Source organism: Lupinus angustifolius, chromosome LG15 (assembly GCF_001865875.1).
Source record: "Lupinus angustifolius cultivar Tanjil chromosome LG15, LupAngTanjil_v1.0, whole genome shotgun sequence".
NCBI lineage: Eukaryota > Viridiplantae > Streptophyta > Magnoliopsida > Fabales > Fabaceae > Lupinus > Lupinus angustifolius.
Genome location: NC_032023.1, coordinates 14,764,617 through 14,781,414, shown reverse-complemented (window position 1 = coordinate 14,781,414; position 16,798 = coordinate 14,764,617). Strand labels below are relative to the sequence as shown.

Sequence of the window (16,798 nt, the reverse complement as noted above, 5' to 3'; positions counted from 1 at the left end):
CGAGCCTACTGTAGATAATCCTAATATACATCGAAAAAAGACAACCTTGAGAGTTTCCATGTGAGAGCTTGGCTTAGCCATGAGAGAAGAAACATGACAATCACAAAAGACAACTTCAACCAAACCAAAACCTATCCAAACCAAACCGACAATAAGGTCAATCAATAAAGTGGCTAGTAGAATGAGACCAAAAAATGCGAAGAACAAAACCTTGGAAGGTGAACCTTTCCCATACAACAACCGCATGTGCAGGCGCATTACAATGCCCACGGTGCAAGTTGAACGATAAACAGGTCACTGATGTCTAAATGAAACTGTGGGGTCACCTTGGACACATACTAAGACTATTCAATGTGTAAACTTAAGGGATTAGGTGTTGGAGAATTTCTCCATCTATAATCCTTAGATTGAACGCGGAAGTCCTAATGATTATGGCTTTGTTTCGTTAACACAATGTTTATGCCCATACACAAACCCAAATGGAACAACCATGATCCAGACCGAAGAAACCCCAATTGATTTCATGGTGAAGAAGAAGAACATACCTTGATTAGCCGTCTGAAATCTTGAAGGTATGAGGGTGTGATGATCTTCCAGATGTTACAGCACTTGATGGTTTTCCTTATGCTTCTCTAAAGGGGAATTGAGAAATGCCAAAGTTCCAAGAGTGATTCTTGATGAGGAGATGTTGCCTTATTGTTACCCTAAGGATGACTTGATAGTGTTTTTATCCTTATGGATAACACTATCCTAATCCACCTTTATTTATTCTCTTTAACCCTACACTTGAAAACATGTTGCTCTACAAATGGGGACCATAACCCATAAAAGTAACTGAAGCGGTTACTTCTTAAGTTGCAATAATTCTTATTCAGTCCCTTCATCAAATCAGAAATTGTCTGACGGTATCTACACTTATATTATTTCATGATCATATATGCCCTTAGCCACCAAATTAACTATTGAAGATCATTTTATGTTTTGACTAATTACATAATGACCATAACACAATTATAGAATTATATTTGTGACCCATAAATTGTCAGGAATTCTAATAATCTCCCACTGGTCACATATGATTCTCCATACATGTTATCCTTATTGTGCGCTTAAGTATTGTCATTATGACTTAGGCATACCTAAATATCTCGTCTATTAGTCTTGTCTTCATATCGAATCACGGTGAATTTCACCTTATCAATCATGACTAATTCAACAATGATCACCAACATTGACACAACTAAATGACATAGACTCATCATGAAATGAATAGCATGAAAATCACATGAATATGATCGGTACATGTCAATTTTCAACTTGTCCTACTTAACTGTATTGAGATCCTTAATAATAACATAAAACCATATTGTACAAAGTATAAGGACAGAATACCAAACTGAATGATTAATCAACTAAAATTTGAATACAAGGTATCCATACATAACACTGAAATTACATAGAACATAATAAAATATGTGCACATTCCAACTCTTACTATACCAAAATATCCTCACATTGTAGAACACCCATGTGAGTAGTATGATCATGAAAGACCTCGAGTGTGATAGCTTTTGTAAGAGGATCCGCAATCATTGAGTTAGTGCCTAAATGTTCTATGGAAAGTTGTCCACTTTGTACTTTCTCCTTAACAACTAGGAACTTAATGTCGATGTGTTTCGACTTTGCTGAACTCCTATTGTTGTTGGAGAACAACATAGCTGATTTATTGTCACAATATAACTTTAGTAGTCTTTCAATTCTTTCCACAATTCGCAGCCCAGTAACAAAATTTCTCAGCCATGATGACTAAAGTGATGCCTCATAACATGCTATATATTCAGCTGCCATGGTGGATGAAGCAACAAAGTTTTGCTTGTCAAATGCCAAGAAACTGAACCACCAGCTAATAGATAAACATAGCCCGAAGTAGATCGTCTACTATCTTGGCATCCCGCAAAATAGAAGTCAGAATACCCAATGATCTCTAATTGTTCTGATCTTCTATATGTGAGCATATAGTCTTTTGTTCCCTTTAAATATCTCATGACCCTTTTGGCTGCTTTCCAATGGTCTATTCCTGGATTACACATATATCTGTCTAAAACCCCAACTATGAATGCTATATCCGGACGCGTACATACTTGAGCATACATAAGACTCCCTACAGCTGATGCATAAGGGATCTTTTGCATTTCCTGAATTTCCAGATTTCCTTTAGGGAACTGATTGGGACTAAATTTGTCTCCCTTAGCAACTGGAGTATCCATTTCTTTATAGTCATGCATGCCATATCTTTAAGTACCTTTTCTATATAGCCTTTTTGTGATAATCCAATAATACCCCGAGATCTGTCTCGGTGTATCTGAATTCCTAATAAAAACAAAGCTTCACCAAGATCCTTCATTTCAAAATTACTGGATAGAAATTTCTTGATTTTTAATAAGGTACCCACATCATTAGTGGCAAGCAGCATGTCATCCACATACAAGAGTAAGAAAATATATTTGCTCCCACTGAACTTGTGATACACACAATCTTCGACTGAATTCATCTCAAAACCAAAAGAGAGAATCACCTCATGAAATTTGTGGTACCACTGACGAGACGCGTGTTTTAGCCCATAGATGGATTTTGTCAATTTTTAAATCATATTCTTTCAGTCTCATGTTATAAAGTGTTCTAGTTACACCATATAAATGTTTTCATTTAGAAAAGATGTTTTGACATCCAACTGATGAAGCTCCACATCATAATGTGCTACAAGAGCCATGATTGTCCTAAGAGAGTCTTTCGTTGAAACTGGAGAGAAAGTCTCTTTATAGTCAATCCATTCCTTCTGAGTAAAACCATTAGCTACAAGACGCGCCTTATATTTCTCCACATTACCATTAGAATCTCGCTTGGTCTTAAAAATCCATTTGCAACCAATGGGTTTCTTACCTTCTGGTAATGGGACAAGTTCCCAAACTTTATTGTCTTGCATGGATTTATACTCCTCTTTCATTGCTTCAATCCACTTTTCCGAATTAGAACTTTGGATGACTTCACGAACGTTTAATGGATCATTGTCCATTAAGCCATCACCCTCATGTTCCAGGAGAAAGCAAATGTAGTCATATGGAATTGCATTTCTCCTTTCTCTAGTGGATCTACACAAAGCTATTGGCTCTTGCAACTCTTGTCCATGTTCTTGAGGGTTTTGAGTTTCTCCTTCATGAATTACTAACTCACCTTGAGTAGGGAAGGTTTCATCAACTATGTCTTGAGGAGGTTCCTGCTTCATCAAAAGCAGCCATATGAATCGCATCCGGAATAGATACGGATTCTTCCTCTAAGACAAAATTTCTAACATTATCTTCCCTCTCAAACTCAATATCCTCATAGAACATGGTTGTACCCGTCTCAAATATGGATTTTAAATTTGGGTCATAAAATTTGTAGCCCCTTTGTTTTCAGAGTAACCAATAAAGTAACTGCTCACTGTACTGGAGTCCAATTTCTTTTCATGAGGCCTATAAGGCCTTGCCTCAGCTGGACATCCCCACACATGAAAATACTTTAGACTAGGCTTTCGCCCAGTCCAATGCTCATAAGGTGTTTTAGCAGTTGCCTTAGTTGGTACCCTATTAAGAATATAAGCTGCTGTCTTAAGTGCCTCTCCCCAGAGTGACTCTGGTAAGGTAGAGTGACAAATCATACTCCTCACCATGTCCTTAAGTTCGGTTTCGTCTTTCAGACACACCATTCATGCTAGGTGATCCTGGCATGTTGTACTGTGGGACTATACCACATTCCTCTAAGTATTTGGCAAAAGACCTTGGACGTTGTTCACCTGAACTGTCATATCTACCGTAGTATTCACCACCACGGTCAGATCTGATGCACTTAATCCTTTCGCTGAGTTGATTTTCAACATCAGTCTTAAAAATTTTGAACTCGTCCAATGATTCGAACTTTTCATGAAGTAGAAAAATGTATGCATAACAAGAATAATCGTCCATGAATGATATGAAGTATTGTTGTCCATTCCAGGAAGCCATAGGGAATGGCCCACAAATATCTGTATGTATCAATTCTAAGACGTCTGAGGCTCTATATGCATCATATTTCGATTGTTTGGTCTGTTTTCCTTTTATGCATTTGACGGAAACTTTAAGGTTTGTGAAGTCAATGGAATTCATAATTCCATCTGACATAAGACGCTCAATTCTCTTTTTAGAGATGTGACATAGACGCTTGTGCCATAATGCACCTGAATTATTATTTTCAATTTTACGCTTAGTACCACGTGATTCCACATTCAGGGTTTCATTATAGTTAGCTATAGTATTCAGCATATACAGATTGTCATTTAAAATAAGTGAACCAGTTCCAATAACATTTGAATTGAAAGACAATTGAACCGAATTGTTTCCAAATGAACAATAATATCTAAATTTGTCCAAATAAGAACCAGAAATTAAATTCCGTATAAAAGACGGTACAACAAAAGTGTCTTTCAAATTCAAATAGAAATCAGTACATAATAACAACCTAAAATGCCTTATAGCTTCCACTTCTACCGATTTTTCATCGCCAACGTAGATGTATCTTTCAACATAATTAGGCTTTCGGTAGCTCAGGCAACCCTGCATTGAAACACTGATGTTAGAAGTTGAACCAGAGTCTAACCACCAGGTGTTTCCAGGTACTGAAGTTAAATTGACCTCAGAACAGACCATCAGAGCAGATCAAAGTAAGAAATGTACCTTTCTTAACGCGTCAGGCTGATACTTTACACATTTCTTCTTTTGATGTCCAGTTGATTTGCAAAAGTAACAGACATCAGTCTGCTTCTGCTTCTTTTGCACTAGACCCTTAGCAACTTCATTCTTGGGCTCTGAAGTGATTTTTCTTTTGCCCTTGTCCTTAGAGGTAGTAACATAATGGACACTTTCAGTCCTTTCTCGCTTCAGTCTTTCCTCTTCTTGCACACAAAATGAAATGAGCTCATTTAGAATCCATTTATTCCTTTGACATTTATAAGAAATCTTAAACTGACTGAATTGTACAGGAAGGGAAAGCAAGACCAAATGTATGAGTAAGTCTTCCGACATCTAAGCTTAAGGACCTTAAGTTTGAAGCAATGTTGGACATTCCCATAATCTATTCTCTTATGTTTCCCTTGCCTTGATACCTCATGGAAATCAAGTTCTGTAACAGAGTACTTGTTTCCGCCTTATCGCTCTTTGCAAAGCGCTTTTCAATCTCAGCAAGGAAATCTTTGGCACTATTTATCTCATCCGAGATAGTACCCCTAAAGACTTCTGGAATGCCACGCTTAATGATCATCAGACTCATGCGATTAGAGCGATCCCACTTCTCATAATCCTTCCTCTCTTCAGAGGCACCAGATTCCAAATTTCTACCCTTAATGCATAGTCTAGATCCATGCAGTTAAGAACAATTTCCATGTTCTCTTTCCAGTCCTTAAAATTTTCTCCATTAAGGACTAGAATCGAATTTAAATTTGCAGATATATAAGTAATTGATGTAGCTGAATCAGACAAAAGACAAAATATTAAAATATACTCACAATTTAAATGTATCAATGTGCTTAAACAATGGTATGTCCAATTCAAGATACTTAGTGCACCATTAATATCAAGTCTTTGGACAATGATATTAACTGCAAGTGGTACTCTTGTTGTAATGATCAAACATTCATAATAAAGCATGTCAACTGACGAATCCCTCTTTGGATTGATTCATCAGTCACACGTATAAAACTTTAGAATTATGACATGTTTATCATCACAGGTGTATATGTCGGCCAAATATTAACTTTCCTTTGGGCTAGCTAATACTCGCATGAATAATCATACACACTTACATATAGTACTCTTTATGAATTATATCCATGTAAGGGGCCACTTTGGCTATATTTCACTTCAATTGGCTCACTTGAAATAACAGACAACTTAATGGACAATCACATAACAATTAAAGTCAATGCACAAAGATACCACGGCCCCACAAATCTTATTGTACTCTCGCTTGGGCAAGGTACTCTAGCTTGGGCCGAATAGAAGACAAAGCTTCTGTTCAGTTCTCGCTTGGGCGAGGAACCCTCGCTTGGGCGAGGTACTCTCGCTTGAGCGCAATAGAAGCCAATGCTTTTGTTTGGCTCTCGCTTGGGTGAGACATATCGCTTGAGCGAGCCTTATGTCGCCCGTACACTCGCTTGGGTGAGTTGTCGCTTGGGCGAGGATCTTCTCGCCAATGCTTCTGTTTAGCTCTCGCTTGGGCGAGCCACTCTCGCTTGGGCGAGAGCACTACGACAGAACACGAACATTGCGATTTCTATATCCCTTGACTTCGAAAAATTACCAAAAAAATTCAAGAAAACATCAGAAAAAACAATATTCATTCATTTTGAATCTATCTATATTCATATGAAAAAGCATGAATGCCTATCCTAATCGATCCATGGCATAAATGAAAACACCAAAACCCTAAATTAATTCAGATTTTGGCGAAGAAAAGTAAGAACCCTAATTTCACTCATGAATCAAATTGGGGTGGCTCTGGTACCACTTGTTGGAGAATTTCTCCATCTATAATCCTTAGATTGAACGCGGAAGTCCTAATGATCATGGCTTTGTTTCATTAACACAATGTTTATGCCCATACACAAACCCAAATGGAACAACCATGATCCAGACCGAAGAAACCCCAATTGATTTCATGGTGAAGAAGAACAACATACCTGGATTAGCCATTTAAAATCTCGAAGGTATGAGGGTGTGATGATCTTCCAGATGTTAGAGCACTTGATGGTTTTCCTTATGCTTCTCTAGAGGGGAATTGAGAAATGCCAAAGTTCCAAGAGTGATTCTTGATGAGGAAATGTTGCCTTATTGTTACCCTATGGATAACTTGATAGTGTTTTTATCCTTATGGATAACACTATCCTAATCCACATTTATTCTCCTTAACCCCACACTTGAAAACCTGTTGCTCTACAAATGAGGACCATAACCCATAAAAGTAACCGAAGCGGTTACTTCTCAAGTTGCAATAATTCTTATTCAGTCCCTTCATCAAATCAGAAATTGTCTGAAGGTATCTACACTTATAATATTTCATGACACATATGCCCTTAGCCACCAAATTAATTACTGAAGATCATTTTATGTTTTGACTAATTACATAATGGGCATAACACAATTATAGAATTATATTTGTGATCCATAAATTATCAGGAATTCTAACATTAGGATCAACTATCTAAGGAAACTAATAAAGATACAACACAATCAACAGAGTCAACTTGTAATCACTAAATACACCATACTATCATCCCATAAATATATCATCATGTTCTTATTAACACTTCAAATACATTTTTTCTTCCCCCAAATATTTCAGTGTTCTATATAATCCTTTTATTTACAAGTTATAACTATTACTATAGAAAATTTTAATCCTTATTCACTTTAGTTATAACACGATGAACATCTTAAATATAGCATACTTCCATATATTGATCTAGCAAGCTCTGCATGATTCAAGAGTGGACTTAGCCAGCCACAATAAGCCAGGATCATTCCTCTTCAGCACCAAATAAGGTTCTGCCTTCCCAAGATTGTCCAACACAGTATCCTCGCTGAAGCCAACCAACAAGAGAATTTCCAAGGCAGCTGTAGCAATAAAAATTGAAGATAGAGCATCAAATAGTGCAAAGAGTTGTATATTTAACATAAATTGTAATTATTACTTTGGCATTGCCTTCTAGAAAAAACAACACTTTACATGATAAATTAGTTTAGACTTCTAAGTAGTCTATGATTATGTTGCATTAAATTTTACCCTAGTCACAACAAAATATAAAACCAAGGATCCTTTAAAAAACTTGCACATAAGAAACTATGTCTAGATGGCAGTTCTACACAACAAGCATCACTAAAATTAGAAATCAATGGTTTGAAGATGCAAACCTTTATTATTTAGGATATTATTTTGGATGACTGGATTAGCCTGCAAATGGAACATGCATTATGTAGATATGGAAAACTTCGAAAGGAAATCTTAGGATAAAGCAATGTCTAAGGCAACAACATAAAAGGTAACATAGAATGTACCTTCCGCAATCTCTTGTATTTCATCTCCTCTGGGTGTTCAATCACATTCCTACCATCAAATGGTAATTAGTAAGAAAGATACATGCAGAATGGAACACTGTAAGTCCTAACTAGACAGAGATTCAGTACAAAGTATTTTCTGGAACTTTTCAAATCTAATCTATTAAAGCGAGAGGATGTCTAGTTGTCTACTCAACCCATAAAGGGTATCAAACTATCAATAATTACACACAATAATCTTGTGTAGTATATAGGCATACCTAATTATTTTTAAGAGAGTTTGGAGGCTTGAAGCAGTTTGCATTGAACTAGTATCACCTCTCAGCATTTCCAGGGCCTTCTGCAAACGGTTATAAACAGCAGTCACTGGATCATTAATCCTCTGAAATTCTTCGTCATCAGGATCTGGCTCATCAGTTTGCATAGTAGATGATTCTTCGCGCATATCAGGATCAGGTTCTGCCATCAAAATATGAAATTTATCATCAGCAGGTTGTTAATAACATGGTTTTCATTAATTTGATGTCCAACATTAAGGACACTGGTACCAAGTTGATCAAGCAACATACCGCTTCCATGTTTGGAATTGTTCTTTTCTGCTTCCAAGTCACCACTGTCAGGTTTATGAATGTCCATCCTTGACAGGTTATGCCTATCCAGAGTAATTTCTGTAGAATCAACAGGTTTCAAAGTTTCTGCATCCTCTGGATCAGGTTCTTTAGATTTGTATAGTGAAGTCAAATTCACATTACTAGGCAAAGTTTCTGCTACATCAAATCAATAGCGTTACATTCAAATACATTCTGCTGTCAGTAATACCTGATCAAATATCATAAGAAACAACCTTACCATGGTGAGAATCATCTGGATCAGGCTCCTGCTTCATTCCATTGATATTATGATCATCAGGGTCAGGCTCACTGTTATACCCTTTCTCAACAAGGATGGGCATGCCAATATCTATGATTGCATTGGACTCAGGTGTCATACGATCAGGTGTTTCACTTGTATAACAAGGATCTGGCTCTTGATTTATTTCAGACCCCCCTGGCTTGTCCGCAGAAACATGAAGCATCCGATGGTAAGCAGCAGCAACTGAAGATTCCCGAGCACTTGTTAGCCAATCTGTACGATTACCTCCAAGCTTCTGAGGAATATTACTACTTTCTGCTATAAAATCTTCCTCAGAGATTCTAGAATTCCTTATTTCACTCAAAGTGTGGCTTGCAGATCGAGTCCAATCTAAACTAGCAGCTTCTTGATTTAACTGCCAAACAAAACATTTTAAATTAACATACAGAACTAAATCACACTGTACAGCCAAAAAAAAACATGTGCATGCACCTGCTTATCTAGAGCATAGAAGTTAGCATCGTGATCAGAATATATCATGTGTGCCTGAAACAAAATAGACATTAGTTTCATAACTTTCATTTCATCATTTGCCATGTACACAATTGTACTTTATTTTTAGCCATAGTTTTTAGGCAAAACTAGCGGATTAGTCCTAAGTATTTTCGAGATTCAAGTAAGCAAAGTGAATTTTTTTTGTTCCAAATTAGTCCTGAACGTTTTCAAAAGAAGTCATTTTTGTCCTTTCCATTTAACACCGTTAAAAAATCAGTTAAAAGTAATTAAAATATTATCTTTCTCTGCTCATTCTTCTTCCTTCTCTCCAGTGACCTTTTACATCTTTTTCCAGCAACCAACCATTTTTCCAGTGACCTTTAAAAAATGGCGGCCTAGTATACGAGATTCCTAACAAGCAAGCTATGGGGAGAGTATATGTACGCAACCTTACCCCCGCAAGTAGAGAGGTTGTTTCCAGGATTTGAGCTCGTGGCCGCTTGGCCATTAAGCAACAACCTTACAGGTGCGCCGAGGTTGACCATTGACCCTCTATTTTTTCCGGTGACCTTTGGTGAGGAAAATTTTCCTTTGCTTTCTTCTCCATCTCACCCGAGGGAGAACATAAGTTATCTTCTCCCATGTCTGTAGCAGCACCTCACCAACCCCACCATCCACCTTATTCCATTGTAGCCAGACCTTCATTAATTCGCCGGAGCCATTGAAAACCGCCACATAGAATCACATTTTTCAGAATTGGGGTGTAATTGGAGGTAGAAGTAGAAGAAGAAGAAGAAGCAGGAGCAAGAGCAGGAGCAGGAGCAGGAGCAGGAGCAGGAGGAGGAGGAGGAGGAGGAGGAGGAGGAGAAGAGGAATGAATGTTATTATAATGAATGTTATTATAATGAATGTTATTATAACTTATATGACTAACTTGAGACTCAAAAAATAACTTATAGGACGACTCCACTAGTTTAGCCTCATTTTTATTTAAAATACTTACTGAATAAGGAAAAAACATAATAGTTTTCCGTGAAAGATTTAAGATGTTATATAAACGTATGATACTTGTGGTCCATGTTATAGCTTACAAGTTCATGCAGAAGAGTTTTCTTGATGCTTTGATATTTCCTGAAACCCTTGAGGTCATCAGTTCGAAGACGCAATGATATTTCTTCTCCCTGATTCTGTAACCAAAATTGAAAGAACAAGAGTAATTAACAATAGGATAGTGCTGGATACTAAACTGTCATTCTTCCTCATGCTGAAGAAGTCATCACCTTATTTAAACCCAAAAGGCATTTTGGGCTAACACCAACATAGCCAATGGGAGGCATCTCAGTCATAATTCCTACCCGCCAACGATGCTATAAGATGCAAATTAAACACAGGTCAGAACATTCACCATATAGGAGCCCCTTCATAGTAAACGTTTAATTATATAAGAATTCATGTAATGTACCTTGTTCATGACAGCAACAATTCCAGGATCTGCAGCAAGCATGTGCATTCTTTTCAGTGCCTCAGAGGGGGGAGGATGTAGCTGAAGATAATGGAAAATATCAATGAAAATTGTAAAACCTCCACTCAATTTTACATCATAAGGAGAGTGCAAAGAATGTATTGAAAAATCATTCACCATTAACACAACTACGTTCATGAAGCATGCAGAGTTAAGAATGATTATAACTTGTTATACATGTGTAAAACATGTAAGGGTACCCAGTCTTTTGGTATCCTATATTTCTCCATGCTAGTGCCTGACAAAATGTGTTATGGCTTATCGATTCACTTCACCCTCTTTTCATTTGTATCATATGGTATATCTAGAGCTTAAACCTTCTTTTGTAGACAAATCAACAATAAAGAAAAGTCTTTTACTTTTTCAAAAATGCTATTATCCATTCCTCCTTTCCATTCGTGAAACAACCTCTCCCTTCTTGTGCATCCCGCAATGTTTCTGGAATGAAGACCAGCATATACTCACCACCCAAAAATTGGTTAGCACATACATCCAATATGTGGCTCTGCATGGTGTCTGTCATGTGTTGGATCTACTGAGAGTGAGGACACAATCTAATCTGGGTGAGTGGATGGTGGCTAATCCATGCCATCCAGGGCAATTTCTAGCCAGACTTGTGTTTATGGGCAGTTCGCTGGAAAGATTTAAGGTTGGTCAGGGTTTTGAGGCCAATTTGGTGATTTTGCTTCATAAGTTGTGTCATTTTCAAGTCAGGTTCATGAGGTTTTACTCGGTTGGTAGTGTCTTCTTCTAGCTTTGCTTCCTGTTGGCTAGCGGTGGCAGTGTTCGATCTTGATTTATGTGAGCTTTTGGCAATTTGTGAATTTTGGATTTGGTGTTATAGTTTGTTTGTAATGTTTCTTTCTCTATTTCTTTGTGTGGTGACTTGTCTCCAGCAGTTTGGTCTGTTTTTTCTTGCAATTGATGGTTTCTTTGGAAAATAATGTGGGACATGGCCAGAGAGTGGTATCGAGAGAAATGTAGTGGTGGTGTTTTTCATGATTTATATTACACTCAGGGCTAACGAGGTGGGGAGTGCATGACCCATGCGAGAAAGGAGCAGGCAAGCATTTCTAGGCGGATGGGCACATGAATGAACCAACTACACACCGGAATGAGAGGCATCCCGAGACTGTGTGGCTATGTGACTATACAGTTAAAGACAACTCATATAGATTGATCCACACTACTTATACCAAAAATATGCATCACCTTTTTGGGAGCCCATCACTTAAGAACTACATGGTTAATCGTAAGGATGGTAACAAGGTTAGGTTTTACTTTCCCCAACCCCGGCCTTGAAATCCAAACTCGAATCCCTCAGGGTTGAAAAATGAACCCCATCCCAGACCCCGTTAGGTTTCAGGTTTCCCCGACCCTAGCCCAAACTCACTTCAACCTCCAACCTGAACACATATACAAGGGTAGTTTTGTAAAACCCTTATATATAAAATCTCAGCTTTACTAATTATACTTACATATTTATATATATGGAGTGACTCAAGTGATAATAGTTCTCATATAAAAACTATGAGAATAATAAATCTAGACCTTACAACCACACGTAGGCTGCACTTTCCCATTCATAAGAAAATGTACATATTTGTTACCAAAACACCTTGACATTAATAACAAAGTAAATGCCAGAGAAGAACCTACAAAGTACAATTTCATAGATGCATAATTCTTTGATTGAGAACAAAGATTAATAATCATATAATAAAATAATACCTTGACTCCTGGAATTTCAAGCGTGCGAAATTCACAAAAAATATAAGGCCCTTGTGGAAGTTTCAATGAAAATCCAAGTCCATGTGAGACTCGTTGTTTTTGTCTCATTTCCTCATCCTCAAATCCAGCTATTCTCAGATTTGCCTTCGCATTTTGTAGAACATCTTCTACCTCATCAGTTGACACACCCATCATTTTAATTGACTTGGCCTGAAGAGGGGGGAAATGAAACTTAGGGAACAATAAGCCTAGTAATTTTAGTCAACACATAGACCATTTCCTATGATACTATAGTGATCATTACAGCCGTGAACTGATGAATTGCTTTTGTATTTGAAAGAAACACTTAGATGGATCTTTAAGATTAAATAAATTGAGACTAAAACAAGAGGATCAGTGTTGTTTCACTATAAAGCAACTCACACCTCAAAATGAAGACTTATCAGAAGAAAACAAATATATGAATTACTTATAGAATTTTAAAATTGAAGGCGTGAATATGATATGGCTGGTAGTAGAATAGCATATAACAAGAACCACAGTCACTCAAGCTTTCTAAAGAATGAGCATCCAACAACCGATTGCATCTCATAGTAATAGAGGTTTGCTTTGCAAAGCACTTGATGATAATTTAGTTTGAATAGGACAAACATTTAAAAAAAAGCATTTTCAGAGAAATAGAGCAGACCAGCTAACATAATGCAAAGTTTTATAGAACAATAAAACCTAAATTTGTGAGCTACACTAGTAAGAAACATATATTTAATGTTGAAAAATATTAAAGCACATTAGATGATAGTTACCTCAGTAATGGAAGTTTCCTGCAAACTTAAATGCGCATGCTCAGTAGAAAAGGGAGCAAGCAGTTTTGAGGATTTGCCAGAAATCTGTGGAACAATGAACCGCATTGTATCTTCTTGGATGTTCGTTAATTTTTGCAATTCCTGGCCCAGCTCCTTCAAATTGGTACCTAAATCCATCTCGACAATAAACTTCTTTCCCCTCCATGTAACAGAGATTTTGAGCAGACTTTGTGGCGTTTCCATGTTTGACCTACGAGAATCATTAACATGTCAAGTCATTTGAAGATAACTATATTGTTGCTGTTACAAATAGTGGTCCAAAATTAGAGGCTGGTATTTTGCAAAGGTATCCGTCATCGGTAAAGTCGTCTGACTTGTGACCTAGTAGAGGTCATGGGTTCAAATCCTGAAAATAGTTTATTCGCTTGCGAGGGTAAGACTGCATACATCTATATCATTGTTTCAAATTGTGGATCTTCACGTGATCTGGCCGCGATATTGCAGTTGCAGTGACCGACGCGACCGCATCCTACTGCAATTGTGGTGTGATACCAAATCACAATGATGTGATTGCAACGGGCCGCAGCGTAACCACATTGAACCGCATTTGGGCTGCAACGCAACCGCATCAGACTGCATCGATATCAAAAATATTTTTTTACTCACAAAATAATTCAAACCGCAACGGCCGCAATCTGCATCGACCACAATTGCAGTAAACACAATCGTGAACGCAACCGCAATTTAAAACACTGTGCAATCACGACTGCTATTTAAAACACTGCGCAACCGCAATCCGCATCCCATCAAATAGAGGTCATCAGTAAGGTCATTTGACTTGTGACCTAGTAAAGGTCATAAGTTTAAATCCTGAAAATAGTTTATTCGCTTGCGATGGTAAGACTGCATACATCAATATCAGTGTTTCAAATTACGGACCGCATCACGTGCGGCCGCAATATGGTGGTTGCGATGACCGACGCAACTGCATCATACCGCAATCACAGTGTGATATCGAATCACAATGATGTACCGCAACGGGCCACAACGCAACCATATCAGACCACTTTGGGCTGCACTAGACCGTATTGATACCAAAATTATTTTTTACTCACAAAATAACTAACACTACAACGGATGCAATCTGCATCGCAATAACTGCAATTGTAGTAAACGCAAACCTGATAATAATCGTGACCGCAACTGCAGATTAAAACACTGCGCAACTACAACTGCTATTTAAAATACTAATCTATACTTTTCATACCCCTGCTTGATGGGAGTCTCATGCACCGGCTCCCTTGTGCCGAGCTTTCCCATCAAGTACAAATATTATATATTTAAATAATGAAATATAAATTCATATGCTATATATAGTTATATACTATTCAAATAACAAAGATATATGATTATTACAGAGAAAATTATTGAAGCACATAAAACTCGAGCTACAATTACAAGAGTCAAAATTATTCACCTTTGGATTGAATTCACATAAATATTTTAAACATATAGATACGAAGATCAAAACAATTACCACAAACCGATAACAAAAGATGTATACAAAAACAATAGAAACGATTTTTAGCAGAGGAAAAAATCAGAAAACTACAGGAACCAAATTGAAAGAAAAATAATATATAAGTAGAGAAAATAATTGGGTTCTTTCTTATTGTTTATACACTTGTTGAGAACTATGGATTAAATACAAAAAAACATAAGGGTTGTGTAGACATACCTGAAGAATAAGTGATGATGGAAACAAAGGATTGATTATTTGATGCAGAGAATAGATATGTGAATTTGTTATTAACAGAGGAATAAAACAGAGCAGAATGAGGGTGGGGGCAAAATGGGGAATCTAATATTAATTAATAATTGATGATAAACAATAAACAATTTAGAGCGTAAAACCTGAACACTAGCGAGTAAAAATTTATACACATGCATAGTATTATCTACCTTTCATTTGGATTACTTATTTTAAAAAGTCAACAATAATTAAACATCTATAGTAGATGATATAATAACAATATATAAATCTTTTACATTGTCAGTGCATACATTTTTTTTTTCCTCAACAATTTAATAAGAGAAGGGGGACTAATATGGGTCGGTGCAACGATAAAAGATATCTTTCTATGTATTGTAAGGTATCAAATGTCAAAGTTTGACATATTTAATGTTGAATATCCAATGTGGTAAATTTTAAATTTGTACTTTAATATCGTAAATATGAATCAATATAGTACTTATTCAAAATTATAAAAAATGATAAGAATAATTATTTATTCATACATTTAATATTCTCAATTTTTCGGAAAGTAAATTGACAGAGGTAAATATTTAAGGGAATAAAATCAGTATTTATTCTAATTTAACTAGTATCTAAACAATGATGAATATCACAGTTTCAAACCAAATAAAGTGGAGGATTAAAAATCTAGAAAAACTTGTACAGAGAAAATCTAGAAAAACTTGTATAGAGAAAATCTAGAAAAACTTGTATAGAAACATATACAATATTTAGAGATAAATATATTTATATTTTTAATATTTTTATTTAAGACTAAATTTTAATTAAATAAAATTTTAATTTTTTTTTAAATTTTATTAGTTATCTCCATATGTTTTTACACTATCACCATCACTTTGAAACGACCAATATTTAAAATATAAGAATTAGAGACATGGGCAGATGGCACCATAAAGTATAATAATTAAATACAAACATTAAAAAATTAAATTGGAGAAAATATTTATATATTTTTGCGACGAGACTCAAAAAATATTTATGATACATACTTTACTATATATGCATTTTCTCCCCTTATAAAAGCATTCCAAAAAATATATGAATAAAAGAGATGTATAAATTTTATAGTTTATAAATATTATTCATGTTTAATTATGTTTAATTTTTCAAGAAAATAATCTTAATAAATGAATGATGTAGAGTACATAAATTTTTGCACAAATATCATACAAATATTATACTCTATGAATAATCATTCATTTTCAATATATTAATCTTTTTCCCTCTTCTTGAACATCATTGATGAAATAATCATTAAAGTTTATAGCAACTTCATAATTAAGTAATTCAAACTCATCTTAACCTTTCTCCCACAATTTATTTTATTGTTATCCAAACTTTTCACATTTTTAACAAATACATCTAGAAGTGTTCAAGTCAATTTAGAATATTGGTGAAATATCCATTATAAAAAAATCAATAGATAATGGAATCGATAAAAAAAAATTTAATGCTT

At 35.9% G+C, this 16,798-nt stretch overlaps 1 protein-coding gene and 1 long non-coding RNA gene across 4 annotated transcripts; one reads left to right on the top strand and one right to left on the bottom strand.

Annotated features, from left to right (window-relative positions):
• On the top strand, positions 244-7,460 carry LOC109328517. Its single transcript, XR_002105447.1, has 2 exons — positions 244-373; positions 7,260-7,460. It is a non-coding gene; the product is annotated as an uncharacterized LOC109328517 (long non-coding RNA).
• Positions 7,342-15,370, bottom strand: LOC109328516. Of its 3 annotated transcripts, none has more exons than XM_019562016.1 (13): positions 15,265-15,370; positions 13,527-13,776; positions 12,724-12,933; positions 10,933-11,013; positions 10,751-10,837; positions 10,562-10,657; positions 9,468-9,521; positions 8,973-9,390; positions 8,693-8,890; positions 8,384-8,582; positions 8,124-8,172; positions 7,980-8,019; positions 7,342-7,682 (listed from the first exon to the last, which is right to left on the bottom strand). In XM_019562016.1, the coding sequence occupies exons 2-13, from the start codon at positions 13,767-13,769 to the stop codon at positions 7,531-7,533; spliced, it is 1,827 nt and encodes a 608-aa protein (XP_019417561.1). In that variant the 5' UTR covers positions 13,770-13,776; positions 15,265-15,370; the 3' UTR covers positions 7,342-7,530. The 3 variants fall into 3 exon arrangements, with proteins under 3 accessions (XP_019417561.1, XP_019417563.1, XP_019417562.1); XM_019562018.1 differs by having other exon boundaries at positions 8,693-8,887; positions 15,265-15,369; XM_019562017.1 differs by lacking the exon at positions 15,265-15,370 and adding an exon at positions 15,064-15,179.

Excerpts from the sequence above, each read along its gene's own strand:
- LOC109328516 (XM_019562016.1), bottom strand. The coding sequence starts at position 13,769 with ATGGAAACGCCACAAAGTCTGCTCAAAATCTCTGTTACATGGAGGGGA. Across the intron at positions 10,658-10,750 it reads GCCTTTTGGGTTTAAATAAG|AATCAGGGAGAAGAAATATC; the intron begins GTGATGACTTCT and ends TTTTGGTTACAG. Across the intron at positions 8,583-8,692 it reads CAATTCCAAACATGGAAGCG|AACCTGATCCTGATATGCGC; the intron begins GTATGTTGCTTG and ends TTTTGATGGCAG.